The sequence below is a fragment of the Anarrhichthys ocellatus genome, unplaced genomic scaffold (assembly GCF_004355925.1).
Source record: "Anarrhichthys ocellatus isolate YVR2014 unplaced genomic scaffold, GSC_Weel_1.0 scaffold14, whole genome shotgun sequence".
NCBI classification, from domain to species: Eukaryota; Metazoa; Chordata; class Actinopteri; order Perciformes; family Anarhichadidae; genus Anarrhichthys; species Anarrhichthys ocellatus.
This window is the reverse complement of record NW_022280044.1, coordinates 358,870-374,780: the sequence shown is the minus strand read 5'-3', so window position 1 is coordinate 374,780 and position 15,911 is coordinate 358,870. Positions and strand designations below refer to the sequence as shown.

The following is a 15,911-nucleotide window of genomic DNA, read 5'->3' as shown; positions in this document are numbered from 1 at the left end:
GGGGGGGGGGGGGGGGGGGGGGGGGGGGGGGGGGGGGGGGGAGGGGCCTGTTCTGATGACGCCTGCTTCCAGGGTAAAGTCGCATCTGTGTCCTTTCCTAAGGTCAGCTCTTTTTCACTGTGTGTGTGAGTGCTGTAGAAACATGAAAACACTCGGCTCTGAAGAGAGCATTACAGAGAGAGACGAGGGAGGTTGATGGCAGAGACTGAGGAGGTTTTGGGGTAGAACTGAGGTCATAGTATAGAATTGTAGATTATAGGTGCAAGTAAATCATATTCTAATATGCCTATTTCACAACACACCTTTTGTGACATAGCACGAAAACCACAGGTGTATTAATGATATAAATAAGGGCTGCACTCATGGTTTTGGGTCCATGTTTTAATGGGTTTGAGTTTGTTTGCTGTTGGGTCATGTTCATGGACCTATAGCTTAAATTACGGAGTCGCTATTCAGATTGATATTTTTTTCTTTTTATGTAAATACTGAACTCCGTACTGCCGTCAGAAAATGTCACTTTGTTATCAATTGCAATTGAACTCTGTAGTGCTCTCTAGTGCTCAGATATCAATACTACACATACACAATGCTGCAATATTTATTGGTGCTTTCTACCTTTATTTATCAATTTTAAAGAAAGACAAACTCAAAAAAGCAAAGACTTCAATAAGAGACCCATTAGAAGATAAAACTGACAAATCAAAATAAAATGTACAGTTAACCAACCTCAGATGAGGGCAGATCATTTTCTTTGTACTGACCGTAAAACACACAAAACAAACTGCATTAGCTGATCTGAGAACTGGCGTGTTTTAGGTTGTTTTGTGCATTTCTACACAGCAGAGAAGCTACAGTAGATTCCCCAGTGATCACTAGTGAAGCGTCCACAGTCCAGCTTCTCCAGCCCCACCAGGGCCATGTGGTCAGGGGCCAGGCGTGGGACGCCGTCCTTGGCAGCAGGGCGGAAGTAGACCCGGTCGAAGCGGCAGCGACAGACGTAAGGAACAGTCTTGTTGTTGTTGGCTTTGGTGTCCCATGTGTAGCGGCAGTGCTCCTGCTTTCCCAGTCGTTCCCACACATCGCAGACACTGGAGGGCAGACCCACCTTGGCAACCTGAGATGGAGCCCGGGGGAATCATTTTAAAGAGGTACATTGTGTGATAACATGTAGAGGGGGAAAAAAAAAATGCAAGCATAAACACCATTGTTGCGATGCCAAGACAAACGGCTGACCTCAGTGTCCCTCAGGTTTGTGTCCCCTCCAAACAGGACGGTGACATCCTCGGGTGCCTCTCTCATCCTCTGAAGCACCACACGCAGCTGTTTCATCCGTTCCTCTGCTTGGCCTTTACAGCTCTCGAGGTGGGACGTCAACAGACACAGCTTCTGGCCTTTGAATGTCACCTGATTTCAAAGAGAAAAAGACAACTTTGTATCAATTAAGGTGAGCTGAACATGGCTCGAGTATTTGGACTGAACTATCCTTGCCCGAACCTGAGCTACAAGCAGATTCCTCATCATTTGAGTTGTAGGGTAAGATACTATCTCGCTCTCCAAAAATTTGACCCGTGTCTTCTTCAGCATCATCCCGGTGAAGTAATTATCCTCGCCACCTGGTCAGCAAAAGTTCAGAGGATAGTTTAAACTTCTGGTCTCAGTCTCAGTTTATTTATTTTGGTATTTAGTTCAACTGGTACGACCAGACAGCCATCGTGTAATAAAAATAGTAGAGTTCACTGCAACAGGAGCGTAGACAAATCTCCAGGGAAAATACCTACATCATAGGTCTTTTACACAGCAGACATTTTGACTTGTCATGTGAGGAAAAGCACAGGCTCTGTTCTCAAGTGTCCCAGTAAGCCAAAGCAGTGTGACAGTGAGCCAGCATGCACAATACAAGGACCCTAACACTGAAGTAGCTAAATGGAATTCAGATATTATTCATTTTATTTTATTTTATTATTTGCAGCTGTGTTTTTCCTCCTTTGACATGTCAAAAAGTATTTGGCAAAAAAAGGCCTGTTGAGCATAACGTACCTTCAATGATTAGGTAGCTGACGGCCCGTTTCTTCAAGTACTGGACGTAAGGTGGAATAAGCTCCTGTAGGAACACCACGTCAGGAGTGTATCTACATGAAGACAAGATTCACCTTTTAAATGCTATCTGCCATCTTTTATTTCTTCAGGTGCAGCTGACCTCTGATATAAACAGTTTAAATACAGTTTTATATCAAGTGACGCCAACAACGAATAACAGTGTAGATAAACGAGCTTACAAGACTAAGAAGGAGCACAGGCCTCTGGCGCGCTCTCCAAGGTTGTCTGTATCGAGTCCATCCACGTTCCAGGAGATCAGTGACAGCTTATTGTCGTCGTCTTCTTCTGAGGATTTGCGTGCGGATGCCGGACTGTCTTCAGTCAAATCTATACTGGAAATTGTTCACAGACTGTTGATTCATTTGGAGTTACTGAACACATTAAGTAACTTGGAGAGTGTCAAAGGAGGGAAGACTGTAGACTTACCAGTCTGCTGGAGGTTTTTCCTCAACTTTCTGCCTCTTTGCTTTGGGGCTGGTCTCACCGTCTGGAAAATCTTCTTCAAATACTTTCTCCAAATCAGCCTCAAAGAATGAGTTCAAAGCTCTCTGATAGAAAGGTAATGGGAAAAGTCCATCAGGGTCAACTGCTTTTAGATTTTCATGACATCCATAACAGATTTGGAAACATTTTTAGCACTTTTTTTTTTAAGCCTTAGAGGCTGACCTAATCAGTGAAATAAACTGCAGCAGTGCTGAATTGCAAAAACTTGCCACATCATCATGGCATTCTGTATTTAGCTGCAACAGTGGCCTACAGTTAAAGTCACAACTGAGAGGCCTCAGTTGTCTACTGTACCTCCATCTCCCACTCGTTTTCAGCCAAGTAGCACTGAGCCACAGCGCTGTCGGTTCCTGTTATTGCAGCAAACTCATCGCAGAGGCCACTTCTGCTTTGTTCCACATTAGAAACCGATGGTTTGTCCGAGTCTGATACATTAGAAGCCATGTTTTCCAGCCACTCGTTTTGCTTACGGAATTACACAGGAGAAGTAGAGTAATGCAAACATTAGTCCATGTTTTTTTCTGCAAGTTATCGCAGGTGCACCAGTGAAAGGCGTCCGGGTAAATTTTCTAACTGACGTTCCAACAAATCACAGCGAAGCACAATAGAAACGTTACTTTGTATGCCTAAACGTGAACAACTATAGATTACATGTGCAGTTACCAATTAATATCACCACATATTGCTATTAATGGGGACCTGTTTGCATTGTTAACCAAAATTACATCGAAATGCGATTTAGCTAAATTAGCAGATTAGCTGTAAACTTCGCCCGGACGATTTATTCAACGCAACAGTTTCCGGTTTGAGGTAAACAGAAGTTTGTCCACAGACGGTTAAGGTTTGACATTGACCGCCTCTATTTAGCTAGCGTTAAATATGGTTTCACTGTCTTTAAACTCGTTAAAACAAATAATGAGGGCGATGGTAGATCATTCCGGCTTCGACAAGGTCCTGAGCAAGGTAAACATACGCATTCTGAAACATTTGACGATTTTAATATGTATTTCTGTGACTGAGTAACGTTACATGTTGTAATTCACTTTTTAAACGCAACGGGTTACGTAGCCGGATATCATCCGCATTGTTGCACTGTAACAGGTAGCCATGCGTGTGTCCTTCAGGTGGACGTCTTGTCTGCCAGTCCAGGTAAGGTGGTGTGTGAGATGCGGGTGGACGAGGAGCACACAAACCGCGGAGGGACGCTCCACGGCGGGTTGACAGCCACCCTGGTCGATGTCATATCCACCATGGCGATCATGTACACTGAGAGGGGAGCACCGGGAGTCAGTGTGGATATGAACATAACGTGAGTCCATGAACAATGTCAAAGCTCAGGTGTTTTCCCCACTGATCCCCATAAACCTTGAACAAAACAAAACCATAAACATTACCTGTGAAATATAAATGGACGTTTAAAAACGCATACATCTAGTATTAAGGTTTAACCATATTTTACAGATTTATAATACATTTAGGTATGGCTGACTTTTGAGTGACGGATTACCAATAAGAAAATCTAAAATGTTTCAGATTTTTTGATTTGAATATTTCAATCAGCTTCCATATTTGCTCAACCTACTTGCATCAGAACATATAGATTTTTGTAACATTTTGTTTCCTAAAAAGCCCCAAATTCCCCAGATAAAATACAGAGGGCATGATCTCCATGTCTTCAGTGGTGTCTACAGCCCTGTTTTCAGGCCTTTGTGTGTTAAACAGGTTGAAGATCCAACTCCATAAAGTGCAAATGTCAATGTCTTACAGATACATGAATGCTGCGAAGATAGGAGAGGACGTACTCATCACTGCTCAGGTTCTGAAGCATGGACGGACACTGGCGTTTGCCACTGTAGACCTCACCAACAAGGCCACAGGGAAGCTCATAGCACAAGGGAGACACACAAAACACCTCGGCAGCAGCTAGACTGTCCCCCCTCTGTGCCTGTCAGTAAATTACATATCATGTGAACTGTCAAAACAAGGGACTAAGGGAAATAGTTCTTAAAACCACTAACTCTGTACCAAGGAGATGACAGCAGTGGTGAGTGCAACAAATCCATGTTGGCTGGTTACTAAATGAAGGTTGCTGCCTCTGTTGCAGAGGTAATACATACTAATGCTGTATGGTCAGAGTCAATTCTGACCTAACTACTGTATCAATGTTACCATTTCATGCACATGCAATAAAACAAATAGACAAGAGTTATGCTTTCAGAATTTGCATTGTATTGGGATATGCTCAGCAGTATTGACTTGAGAATCAACAAAAGAAAAAAAACAGAAGTTACACGCCTAATACCCTTTTAACTGAACACACTGAATCAACAAGGAGCAAAATTATATGAACTATGTACTTAATATTCTTTGACAAGCAAGCCCAATTTTAATTTGATGAGCATGGCAGCAAATTATTTTCATTTTAGTAGGTCAAATTAAACAAATCAGTTAGCTTCAGCAACTTTGTTAGGCAAGTTAAACATTAAGTATGTCACCATTTCAGTTTTTCACCACCCCACATCCCAAATAAAAAAGATCTCAGTAGCTTAAATGAATGGTGCTTAAATGGTGACAATGACCTCCAACATCTAACCAACACGTCTTAACTTTGTGTACAATGCCTTTCAAGCCACTCAAGATGTTAGCAAAGGCCTGCCTAGCATGTCTTAGAGGAAAGCAAATGACACCAAAACATTTTTTTTAAAGTCCAGCAAAAAAATAAACTAAGGCGGTTTTTAAGAAGCAATACCTACACCATATGATTTGACAAATATTGTTCATCTTGTTTTCTTTGCTTACACAGGTGTTTAAACACCTATTCACACCTGTCCTTGGTCAAAAGATTGTGTAAAGTTGTTCTAGAAACCCCATTGACATTACAAACAAGCTTTAACAAACCTCTTATGACAACAAGGATATTAAACACGTCCGTCTGAGAACCACCGTGAAGACCTGTATTGTTTATTCCTGTTTTGATGCAACATAAAGAGTTCCTTCAATGACCGGTGCTGTTGATAGTGCGGCTCCAAGAGAACAACCAACCACTCAAAATCAATGTTCGTGCAGGTTCAAATGAACAAAAATGCATGAGTGAGTAAAGGGGGGAATGAAGAGGGAGTAAAAGGGAAAAAAATGGGGGAACCAATCCAAAAATGGCAAAGAGAAGAGGAGGAACATTGGGAGCATGAGGGAAAAAAAAAAGACAAGGATGGGAACTGAATCAGCTTCAGGTCAGGGAGGGGAGAACGAGTAGGTAACAAAAACAGGAGAGATCCAAGCACAAGTTCAAATCTTTTAAAAGGAAATGAATGGAGATGAGTACATCAATTTGCTTCTGAAGGCTTAGGCTGGAGGGAGGGGAAGGGCTTTTTCCTGTGTGGCTGGGTGATGCAGGAAGCCTCAATCAGGCATGTATGGGCGGAGGTGATCCTCTATGTCTCCCACACCCCAGCAGGTCAGCTGGTCCTGAGGCAAGTATAGGCAGAGGCTGCACAACTTGAACACTGTGGCCTTGGTTTTAGGAGTCTGCAAGAGAGGTGGACAGAGAACATTTGCGGTCAAGTGCGTTAGGATGCTGTCAGGGGTTACGGTTCCAGTCAAATCAGTAACATAATTTCAGTGGACTGACTCACCTGTAAGTGCTGTCTATCCATGAAGAGAAATACAGACTGAGTTGGGTTGTTCATGACCATTCCAGCCTTGTCTTTACGACCCAAAGCATGCAAGCACTGCTTCTCGTAGTCTCCATGATGAAATTCGAACTTGGCCTGTAAAACAGAGGAGGGTCTTGTGAGCCAAAAAGTACATTTTGTTTCATATAGACTAAAGCAGGGTGATTCACAAATTAATATGTCTTTGGTAGTGTACGATTTAACACATCTAAATGTGAAAATCTGGTTATTATAACATGCACAAGGTTATTCTTCATTTAAAAACGGTTTTCAATCGACTAATCTAGAAAGTGATCGGCATATTAATTGATAATAAATAATTCAGTTGCAGCTCTCCAGTAATCTGCCGAGGTGCCAAGTTCTGACCTGAACAGGCCTAAAGGGTTCATCATCAGCCCCCTTCCACCTGGAGAACAGTAGACAGACGATCTTCTCAATATCGTTGCGTGGCCAAAGGATGAAGTCCATCTCCTGTGTGCAGCCTATCACATCCTGAGCGGAGAGAAAACAATGTAAAACACAACTGGACTTTTGTCTTCTTCAAGCAATCCCCTCCTGAGACGACGCACCGGCTTACCCTTCGCATTGACTGGTATCGGGGGGCGTGCAGTTGCACAACATCTTTTTGCAGGAGTTCTATTGAACTCTCGAGAGAGTAGCTGGAATCTCGCACACCTCGTAGGATGTTTTCTTCATAGTTGTTGGTCATCACTGGCACCACTTCAGCTACCTCAAAAAGTGCAGACTTCTTCTTCTGTAATGAAAACAAACACAGGAACAAACATATTTAAAGTCATAATTTTGCTATGGGCATATAAAAAGGAACCGGTCTGAATGAGACACTTAATCGTGTAATGAGCAAAGAGATGGAGAAAATGATGTCAAATTATGAGAGACGAGTACGATTTCAGATTGTGTCAATAATTACTGTATTCGTCCATTTTACTGACGAACCTTTTCTTTGAAAACGAAGGCTATATAGATCTTGAAGTCAAACTGATCAGCCAAAGATTCCCTTTTCTTCCGAAGTTGAGCTCGTAGTCGATTTCTTGTGTGATTTCTTCGTGAAGTTGGGTCCCCCATGGTTAGATTTCGATGGTAGTGTCTTCTTCTCTTGTGCAGAATATTTTGGCAAAACTCTGTACTTTTGTATTTATACGTTGGATAAAGGATGGAGGTAGCTACCCTTTGCAGAGACAACGCATCGAACAACTCTAGGCTAGATCTCTAAAATACCCACTACCAACTGAGAAGTTCAACAAATCAGAAACAATACTAAGTCATTTTTTTATTTTTTTTGTAAAAGGGCAGTGTTTAGGAGGGGATTGGTCAACAAGCTATGACTACATCTCCTTATTACTTGTTCAGAAATCCATGTTTTAAGACATGATTGTTAAGTCAAATGAGTGTTTTTCAACCTGCCATCGACACGAACAGAGTTTTAAAGAAAAGAGCAACTCAAATTTTTTTTACTGAGAATTGTACTGAAATCAACAAAAATGGCTGCTACTGTAAAAACCCATACCGACAATATACTTTTTTTGCTCGTGAAATTGAGGACTACAGAGACTAGCAAGCGGACAAATATTCTATTACGTGGGTCATTTCAAAGTCCCTCATCCATGGCTATCAACGTGTTTGTTTCTCTGTAGGTATACAGTTATGTGCGTGTTAAAGACGGGTTGGGGATACAGACGAACATGGCAGGTAAATATAGATGCCAGGAGATATTGGCACCGGGTAACATCGAAGACTACTGCGAAAGTACCTTGACATTTCCTTGACTTTTACTGCCACTCACTTGGCCCACGGCCTGCGCTGCTGCCACTGCTGATAGTCATGATGTGGGCGTATTTTTAGCGCACTAGCTAAGGTGAGCTAGCAAGCTAATCTAGGCATTCACTTCCAACACTAACTAGTAGTGAACCGACGAGATAGCTACATCTTATCTTCTGACTGATTGGCTTAATTGAGGCCCAAGTGTGGTTGGCTAGCTAGCGTACAGTCATCTTTCTACGCGTTTACATTTTCTCGCCAGGTTCAACGCGACTGCCAGTGTTGTGAGAGTCAAGAGACCTGCAGGGGTGACTGACTAACTGGTGTTGCTCGTGCTCAGCATGTTAGCTTTAGGTATAGTTAGCTTCAGTCGCGTCTTGTTAACTTAATCGACAAAAAAACAGGAAGGGAATCAATAGCCAACAAACGACAAAACGCTGAGTGGCGCAATAAACGTTAGCTAAACAAAATCTCCCCTTTCCACGTCTGAAGTTTCGAGGTGTTTGCTGCGCTTGTTTTTCTTTCTCTTCTTTTCTTCAGTCGTCACAACCTCCGACTCGCCCTGCCGCATGCCATGTCAAGATAAATCGACAATCCAGCTGGAATCCTCCGTTCTTTCAGTCGACGTGTGGCGTGTTCTGTCTCCCGGCGGGCCCATCTTTAACGGCGTGTGTCGTCCAACGTTTGTCCGTTTGGTTTCTTTGTGTGATTTTAGGCAGCTGGTAACGGCACAGACAAGCTCGACGACAGCCTCCCCAAAATGGCTGCACAGTCAACTACAAAGATGTGACGTGTTTTGACATGTGACCGCACGAGGGGAAAAAAAACAACTGCTCGGAAAGCTTGCGCGTGATTGGCCTCTTTATCACGTGACTGATTAGACGTATTTAAGCCACTGGCGCGCGATCTTTGGAGGAGACTCAACAACGTCGTGTTTTTACTCACCAACGGTAAGACTGTTTAACACCATTAATATTGACTTAATGTATCGTCTTCACATGTGCTGCTTCCTTAATTACTACTAACACCAACTGCCGCTGTGCTAGCCTTAGCCGTCGTCTCTTAAATGTTTGTAGACTTAACGTTAGGTGAGTCAGTTGACCCTTTCTTACAGCGGTGACGACACATGTAACGATACTCTTGTGAGTAGCTTTAGACTCTATAGTCTTTTTGTTAAAGGCTAATGTGGTAGCATTACAATTAACGCATAAGCTAATGCCATAAAGTTACCATCTAATTTGGAAACCAAAGCTATCTTATTTTGGCACTTTTTCCCCTTCAACGTAACACACGTTGAACTTCCTGTACGCTTTAATGCGAAGTGACGTTGTATTTCTCCACCAGGTCTATTGAAGGAAAATGAGTTTCAGTGGAAAGCTAAAACACGGCCAGCAGAGGTCTCATGTGAATCCAAAGGTGAGTAACTAGTTTAGTATCTGTTTAAGACGTCTGTTAAATGACTGGGCAGGAATTGTCTCTTATTAATGGGTGTCGGTCCAGACATTCTCTCCCTCACAGCTTTTTCGGCGCAGCAGGGTTGTGAAGCTGTGGCCAAACATTAACAGATGGAGCATGTTTGCGCCTCTGTAATGAGCCTCGAGGAGTAACTTTCCCACGGCTGTTAAATGTTGCACCCTGCCCCTGTTCTGACACCCGTGGGCCCTGTTGCACATGGCAGCAGCGTTGTTAGTGTTGAAAGCCACTTCACTCGTGCCCTCTTTCCCATGGTGACTGTGTAACTAAAGTAAAGCATGTAAAGTGACGCTAAGTCCTCGTGAATAGAGACTTTGAAAATGAGAACACTGCTCATGTTACGTTCCCGTGTGACTCGGTGAGTTTCTCAAAATGCAACTGGTAAGTGTTCAGGATTTTTCCCTTTAACTATTCTCATATCTGTGAATTGTGATCTACTCTGTAAGTTAACACTGGGCTTTTGTCTTCCACTCCCAGAGCCTTTTCACACCATCTCAAAAGGCAATGGGATGTCCCAGGCAAACCCTGCAGGTCCTCCAGCCCTCAGCTGGCAACAAAGACTTGGGAAGGTCGGCTCAGGTATGTAGTGACTTGTTGCAAGAGGTCATTTGATTTGGGGTTTATTTTGTCCATGTTTGCATTAGATCAATTTGTATAGAATTGTTCCACTAAAAGAACAATTGATCTGTTGTCGCCTTTAGTGGGTTTCAGCATTAAAATGGTTCTAGCTTGTATTTTTCTGTTTAGGTGGGAAAGGTGATCCCCAAAAGGAAACAGTGGAGCGCAGAACCAACTAGAGGTCCAAAGAGGGTGAAGGTAGAAGTCAAGTCTACACAAACAGAAGAAGCTCAGTGTTTGACAAATGGCATAACCAATGATGCATATGAACTTATGGTTGTAGGTAAGAATCCATTATCAATGCGTTGCATATTATATGGAATCAACCCCAAAATGATTTTCTCTACCTTGAGCTAAATTTCTGTCACTGTCGTAGAAACTCCCCCTCCCACCTACTGGAAAGCGATGGCAGAGGAGCGTCGGAAGGCCTTGTACAATGTTTTACAGGAGAACGAGAAGGTGAGTTAATCTCTACGAGCGATGGCTAATGTTTAGCTATCGCTTGAATTGCTCCCGCTGTCTCGACCTTAGCTGGCTTCAGTTCAGCTGGCACTGAGTGTTAAAGTAACGTTGCACTTAAATGCACTCATTGAAATCCGTTTATCTTTGAGTGTACAGGTTCATCACAGGATTGGTGCCTCAGTGGAATTGCTTTCAATTTGAGATTATTTGGAAATCTGGAGTTTATGCCTGCTCCAAACTGTCTTGTGTTTTCTTTTTGATTAGCCTGTGATTAGTGTTGCTGTGTGATTACAGTGCTATATTGTCTGTAAAATGCATTCTGAAACCTCTTGTATATTGTAGCTCTGTTCAGTTTGCCCATTGTGCCATGGTTCTGCTTTGTTTGTCTTTTCAAGCATAATGTGTTTCTAATTTTATTTTTAAAATTTAAACCAGTTACACAAAGACATTGAAGCCAAAGATGACCAGATAACACAGCTAACTTCTGAAAATGCAGAGCTACAGGAGCTGGCACAACACGTCCAGTACATGGCTGATATGATTGAGGTAGGCACAATATTGTCTAATATCCTGATGTCTGTTGTCAAGCTTGACCTATACTGGTAAATGACCTCGTTCAAATTCAAGCCTCTATGAATGCTTGAAGTTCCTTAAGTCTTTACTGCTTAATTTGTCATCGCATGTATGTACTGCCATGTATTTACATTTTATGTATTTTTAAAGAGGCTGACTGGGGAGAGCCCAGACAATCTGGCGGAACTGAGGGAGATTGCTCTTGATGTGGAAGACGATGAGGAGGATGAGCGTGACGACAGTTTGTGTGACTCGGAGGAAGAAGAGACATCAGACCACGAACAAGCTGGACCCTCAGGAGAGCAGGATTAACTGACAACTCTTGTATGTCATGGGACTTTGACCTTTTTATACAGGTCGGCAGCATTTGTGCTTTGGCAACAGGTGGCCATCTATTTGACTGAATTGGCGTTTCAAAATAATTCATGTACTTCAAGCCGCAATAGTTTTGAAACGTCGGTCATTTTATGTTTTTAAGCCTTTAACAGATTGGGGCTGGTTTTATTCTTTTTAATTTATGTTCAGTTCAACTAAAGTGTTCAAAACTAAGCCATAGAGGCCTTTCACACAGGAGACATTTTAACAAGTCTCAGTAGAAAAAGCACAGGCATAGTAAGTCATATAAATGATGGCTCAATTATTTTCAGTTGCTTCTGTTTATTATGGCCATGTTTTTTTTGACCAGGCTCATTGTCCTGGCTTATTGGGACACTTGCATAGCCCAGAGCCATTAATGATGCCAATCTGAAGGTACTGAGGGAATGTTTTTGTGTCTACAGAATAACAGCAAGCCTTGCAGCTCTACTAGCTGTTTGCTAATAGTTTGTGGGGCTAATGTCGACAGGCTGCATGTCCTACCCAAACCGGTTGGGACCCCTAAGCCCCCTCCATCCCTTTTTCTTGGTGGTTGGAAACTACAGGAAAACAGCCATGTGACTAACGGCTGCGATTTTCCTACTATGAGTCTGGGGGTGGAAGGCTACATACACTTCCAGATGCGGTCAAGCTTGTGTCCCTGTTTACACTGTAAAATTGTGCAATGTCAGTTTTGTACATTTTGTAAAATAAACACTTTTTTTTTTTAAAGAAAAAAAAACATGTTATGGGTCTTCAACTATGAAATATTGACTGCCTGTGCACAGGAAAAGTAGTTTAAAATAAGACTTTTACTTTTTGACACGCTATACTATGACTTTTTCATGAAATTTTCAACATGCAATACTGACTTTTTAAATCTCACTATATGACTTTTTACAACCGTAATGTAACTTACAATGTTGTGAAATGTGTGCCAGTCTAAAGTTCTGCTGAGACTTTCAGGTTTCTGGGATCCACTTGCTCCTGGACCTAAAGAGGGCCTCAAACACCTAACTCATGATGCAGAGGAAGCGCTTCTTTCCCCAGCCCAGGAAGCTCAACCTGCCTCAGGAGCTGCTGATCCATTTCTATACTGCAACAATCCAGCATGTTCTATACACATCGATGTCTGGTTTGGATCATTATTTAGCTGTACCAAGTTTGCATTCCATCTGTCCAATACAGCTGATTCATAAATATTGACAGTTTTTCATCAAATAGTCATACTATACTGACTTTTTTTCAACATGCTACACCATGACTTTATTTTTTGACATACTATACTATCTTTTGAAATAGATTTTGCAACATGCCATTTAATAACTCTTCCCCAAGCTATACTATGACTTTTTTCAACATACTATATTTTTATGAATATTTTCATAAAGGCTAAATAAACACTTGTCTTTGGATATCTGCAAAATCCAAACTGGAATTTACTGTACATGTATTCCACTTATGACAATACTACGAACATTTAAATGTAAAACAAATTCAAAGCTAACAATGTCATTTAACACTTATTTTAAAAATCCACAATTTTGCAGTTTTAATTATGCAAAAATAAACTTTATTGCATCTTTTGATGAGCAGAGGAAATACTTCCAAACAATGAAGTGTAGTATGCAACTAAATGGATCAGTACAGAAGCTATTGACCACAAAGATGATCAATTTCAACAAAGTGTACCAAGTTATTCTTAAAACTACTCTCTGCATAAGAGATGAGATGTGCACATTTTGACAACTTGTACTTTGTGATTAGGAATCGAACAGCCAATAAATGAACTTGACTTAACACTGGTAAACTGCAAGTTTCTAAAACAAAAGCTCACTCAAAAGAAAAAAATTCAAACACTAAATGAGTGGATGAATTAGATACTTTACCAAAATACTGTAATGCTATTCACATCATGAATAAAAGTAACCGTTACTTAAAATGGATCATGTTTTGAAAAAAGGTTTAGAAAAAAAACTGAACCATCTTCAGCTTTTAGTAAGAACTTCACACATTTACAGATGTTACAAAAGAAAATATGAATTTCATAAAAATATTACCACTTGCTTTTAATCAATATGGCTTTTGGACTGTGCAGTTAGAACCAAATAACAAGATTCATATATTATGGGTTTGTCCTATTGTGTGCGCTGAAATATAATTCTCATTATTCTGGCCAAAATGCAAATGGTGTTTTGAAAATACATTCTCCATTATGAATTATTAGCTCTTAGTAAAATTGAAAAATGAATTCGGCCTTTGGTTGCAGTAAATCTTTTAAGTAATAAAGTAACATTTCTGATATATAATGTCCCATTGTGTTCAATACCGTATAGGAAAAAGAAATAAGATTTCTAACAGTATAATGATATTGTAATCTTCCCCAAAATAATCTAATATAATTCCTTCAAAAATAAACTCCAATTAAAATTAAGCATGAGATCATTCGCATTATAATATAATGGACGTCTTTTTAAACGATAAACAATATTTCAAAGAGTAGAGACCTGATCCAAAATAGAACATAAATATACATTTCATTTACATAACGTAAACTATTACAGTATAACTCCAAATAATATTAGAATTACAAGGAAATAATAAATAAGATCTATGAACAAATGTGAGTTTTGTCGTTGTGCACTGGCACAAGACTCAGTAGTAGTTACAGTGAGAAACGTTGGAATAGTCGAGTCAGTTTTCCCACATTACAGTTAGGATGGAGGGAAATAAAAACTGACCCAAAAAAGAAAAACCTCATTCCGCAGCTTCTCATAAGAATTAGCTCACATACTGTATTAATTTGCAGTTAGCCAAAATGAGGCTTTTACTCAGCCTTAAGTATTCTCCATTCTGTAAAGTTAATGGAGCACAATCCTAAACCAAATCTATTGCCCTGGACTTGCTCTGTACCTGTTAGAAAAAAATATATCAACAAGAGAACAAGAGTGTATTGGTGGAAACCTGCCTTCTTTGACCATAGAGGCTCAAATGACCAAAGCTGACTTTACCAATCGTCCTCTAATGTCATCTAGGTGCAAAAGGGTCACGTATATACAGAAAAATTGCACTTGTTCAACTGCAAGTATGAGAAAACTCTGATATAAACTGCTGAGCGAGTCAAACGTGGGCACTGTGCTGACCTGTTTCAGATCTACTCTTCAGGTTTTCCTTTTCCTCCAAATGATCGATAGCTGAGGTCAAAATCTGCTCCCGACTGTAAAACTGCTGTTAAAGTAGCTTTTAAACCACAACATCACATCCTCTCAGAAAGACATTCTCAAATTGTTATTGGTCCTCCCTGCAACACATCGCGCATCTTTCAACTGTACAAGAATCCCTGAAACTCAAAATGGAACATACTAGAAAACAACTTAAAAATATATTCTGAAAACAAGCGCATACATTACACACCGGCTGTGTAAAATATGCCACATTTATGCCTTACAACAGTGCAAATCTTTCAAAAGCGCCAGAAAACATTTCTAATGATAGACAGTGATTATACAAAGATCATAGTTGGTATATTGTGTGACACAACTGACTCCGTAACAATCAAGATGATGATTAATCAATGAGTAAATGATGTAAGTGTTTGGTGCGGTGGCTTCTTGAATGAGGTTACGTGAAAGGCGAAGACGCATTGCTCAAATTCTAGTTGCCACAGTCTTTGGAGCAGCTTTTTGTCCAGACAAAAGTGCTCTCCAGTTAAACTCAATGTTTCCGGTCTGCCTGGCTCAGAAAGCAGGGAAAGGAAGGGGTGAAGCGTAGGGGTGTCTGAAAGTGAGGGTGATGGAGAATCGAGGCGTGTAAATGCGTGCGTACAGGAGGGGTATAGGTTGTGTGTCTTCTGTGGTTGATACAGTTTGTTTGGTGTTAGTTCCTATGAGGAGGCAGTGTTGGTAAGAACAGTGATCTAATGTGGCGACGTAGAGATCCATAAGTCTGTGCAGAAAAGCAGATCAATAAAGTGATCCGTCATTAACAGCCTTGTGAGGTGTAGCTGAGGGAGGAGCAGTGCTGTCCTCGGGCGTGGGGTTGAGATGTCATTTGTGATGCTTTTTGGTGGCGATGGCTCAAAAGGCAGTGGTGACGGCGTTCCCCCGCCGTGTGCCCATGCGGATGATTTCTCCAGGCACCGTGTCCAGCTGCTCGTACGCCAGTCGCCCCTCCTCACCTGCCACAAACAAAAGGGATCATCTATAAGCACTGTATCCCCCCAAGCAGTTTTAAATGATGGCAAATGTTACTTCTGTTTGCAATAGTATCCCTGCAGTCAAAATAGTTCGGCTTCAGGTCAAAATATAGGCGAGGTATGTAAATCACTGAAAAAATTAACAGCATCCGCTGTCCAGATTTGCCTGAGGACGACTCGGTAGGCCT

At 41.2% G+C, this 15,911-nt stretch overlaps 5 protein-coding genes across 11 annotated transcripts in view; 2 read left to right on the top strand and 3 right to left on the bottom strand.

The window, feature by feature from the left end:
- Nucleotides 1-199: 199 nt before the first annotated feature.
- Nucleotides 200-3,156, bottom strand: tdp2b (tyrosyl-DNA phosphodiesterase 2b). The gene is made up of 7 exons (XM_031853629.1): nucleotides 2,896-3,156; nucleotides 2,524-2,645; nucleotides 2,277-2,429; nucleotides 2,038-2,129; nucleotides 1,495-1,613; nucleotides 1,234-1,404; nucleotides 200-1,114 (listed from the first exon to the last, which is right to left on the bottom strand). The coding sequence occupies exons 1-7, from the start codon at nucleotides 3,043-3,045 to the stop codon at nucleotides 833-835; spliced, it is 1,089 nt and encodes a 362-aa protein (XP_031709489.1). The 5' UTR covers nucleotides 3,046-3,156; the 3' UTR covers nucleotides 200-832.
- A 152-nt stretch (nucleotides 3,157-3,308) lies between these two features.
- On the top strand, nucleotides 3,309-4,806 carry acot13 (acyl-CoA thioesterase 13). The gene is made up of 3 exons (XM_031854374.1): nucleotides 3,309-3,564; nucleotides 3,726-3,910; nucleotides 4,369-4,806. The coding sequence occupies exons 1-3, from the start codon at nucleotides 3,481-3,483 to the stop codon at nucleotides 4,526-4,528; spliced, it is 429 nt and encodes a 142-aa protein (XP_031710234.1). The 5' UTR covers nucleotides 3,309-3,480; the 3' UTR covers nucleotides 4,529-4,806.
- A 1-nt stretch (nucleotide 4,807) lies between these two features.
- cunh6orf62 (chromosome unknown C6orf62 homolog) lies at nucleotides 4,808-8,832 on the bottom strand. The gene is made up of 5 exons (XM_031854372.1): nucleotides 7,227-8,832; nucleotides 6,850-7,026; nucleotides 6,639-6,764; nucleotides 6,234-6,368; nucleotides 4,808-6,126 (listed from the first exon to the last, which is right to left on the bottom strand). Exons 1-5 carry the CDS (start codon nucleotides 7,353-7,355, stop codon nucleotides 6,001-6,003), a joined length of 693 nt encoding a protein of 230 aa, XP_031710232.1. The 5' UTR covers nucleotides 7,356-8,832; the 3' UTR covers nucleotides 4,808-6,000.
- gmnn (geminin DNA replication inhibitor) lies at nucleotides 7,706-13,741 on the top strand. Its single transcript, XM_031854373.1, has 7 exons — nucleotides 7,706-8,998; nucleotides 9,393-9,464; nucleotides 9,999-10,100; nucleotides 10,269-10,422; nucleotides 10,516-10,598; nucleotides 11,037-11,147; nucleotides 11,325-13,741. The coding sequence occupies exons 2-7, from the start codon at nucleotides 9,408-9,410 to the stop codon at nucleotides 11,484-11,486; spliced, it is 669 nt and encodes a 222-aa protein (XP_031710233.1). The 5' UTR covers nucleotides 7,706-8,998; nucleotides 9,393-9,407; the 3' UTR covers nucleotides 11,487-13,741.
- ripor2 (RHO family interacting cell polarization regulator 2) overlaps nucleotides 13,079-15,911 on the bottom strand; it is a 57,335-nt gene continuing 54,502 nt past the window's right edge. For 6 of the 7 annotated variants that reach the window (XM_031854367.1, XM_031854364.1, XM_031854368.1 and 3 more), the window contains one exon: nucleotides 13,079-15,705. In XM_031854367.1, the coding sequence (XP_031710227.1) occupies nucleotides 15,605-15,705 (101 nt within the window). In that variant the 3' untranslated portion in view covers nucleotides 13,079-15,604. The remainder of the gene's footprint in view (nucleotides 15,706-15,911) is intronic. The other variant, XM_031854371.1, reaches the window with a different exon arrangement.

Bases quoted from the DNA above. Each gene is read 5' to 3' on its own strand.
- gmnn (XM_031854373.1), top strand. From the start codon at position 9,408: ATGAGTTTCAGTGGAAAGCTAAAACACGGCCAGCAGAGGTCTCATGTG. The intron at 10,423-10,515 runs GTAAGAATCCAT...TCACTGTCGTAG, and splicing joins ATATGAACTTATGGTTGTAG to AAACTCCCCCTCCCACCTAC. The intron at 11,148-11,324 runs GTAGGCACAATA...GTATTTTTAAAG, and splicing joins ACATGGCTGATATGATTGAG to AGGCTGACTGGGGAGAGCCC.
- tdp2b (XM_031853629.1), bottom strand. From the start codon at position 3,045: ATGGCTTCTAATGTATCAGACTCGGACAAACCATCGGTTTCTAATGTG. The intron at 2,646-2,895 runs GTACAGTAGACA...CCTTTCTATCAG, and splicing joins AAAACGAGTGGGAGATGGAG to AGAGCTTTGAACTCATTCTT. The intron at 1,115-1,233 runs GTCAGCCGTTTG...GCTCCATCTCAG, and splicing joins CAAACCTGAGGGACACTGAG to GTTGCCAAGGTGGGTCTGCC.
- cunh6orf62 (XM_031854372.1), bottom strand. From the start codon at position 7,355: ATGGGGGACCCAACTTCACGAAGAAATCACACAAGAAATCGACTACGA. The intron at 7,027-7,226 runs GTTCGTCAGTAA...TTTTCATTACAG, and splicing joins CCTTCGTTTTCAAAGAAAAG to AAGAAGAAGTCTGCACTTTT. The intron at 6,127-6,233 runs GTGAGTCAGTCC...CCTCTCTTGCAG, and splicing joins TGGATAGACAGCACTTACAG to ACTCCTAAAACCAAGGCCAC.
- acot13 (XM_031854374.1), top strand. From the start codon at position 3,481: ATGGTTTCACTGTCTTTAAACTCGTTAAAACAAATAATGAGGGCGATG. The intron at 3,565-3,725 runs GTAAACATACGC...TGTGTCCTTCAG, and splicing joins TCGACAAGGTCCTGAGCAAG to GTGGACGTCTTGTCTGCCAG. The intron at 3,911-4,368 runs GTGAGTCCATGA...AATGTCTTACAG, and splicing joins AGTGTGGATATGAACATAAC to ATACATGAATGCTGCGAAGA.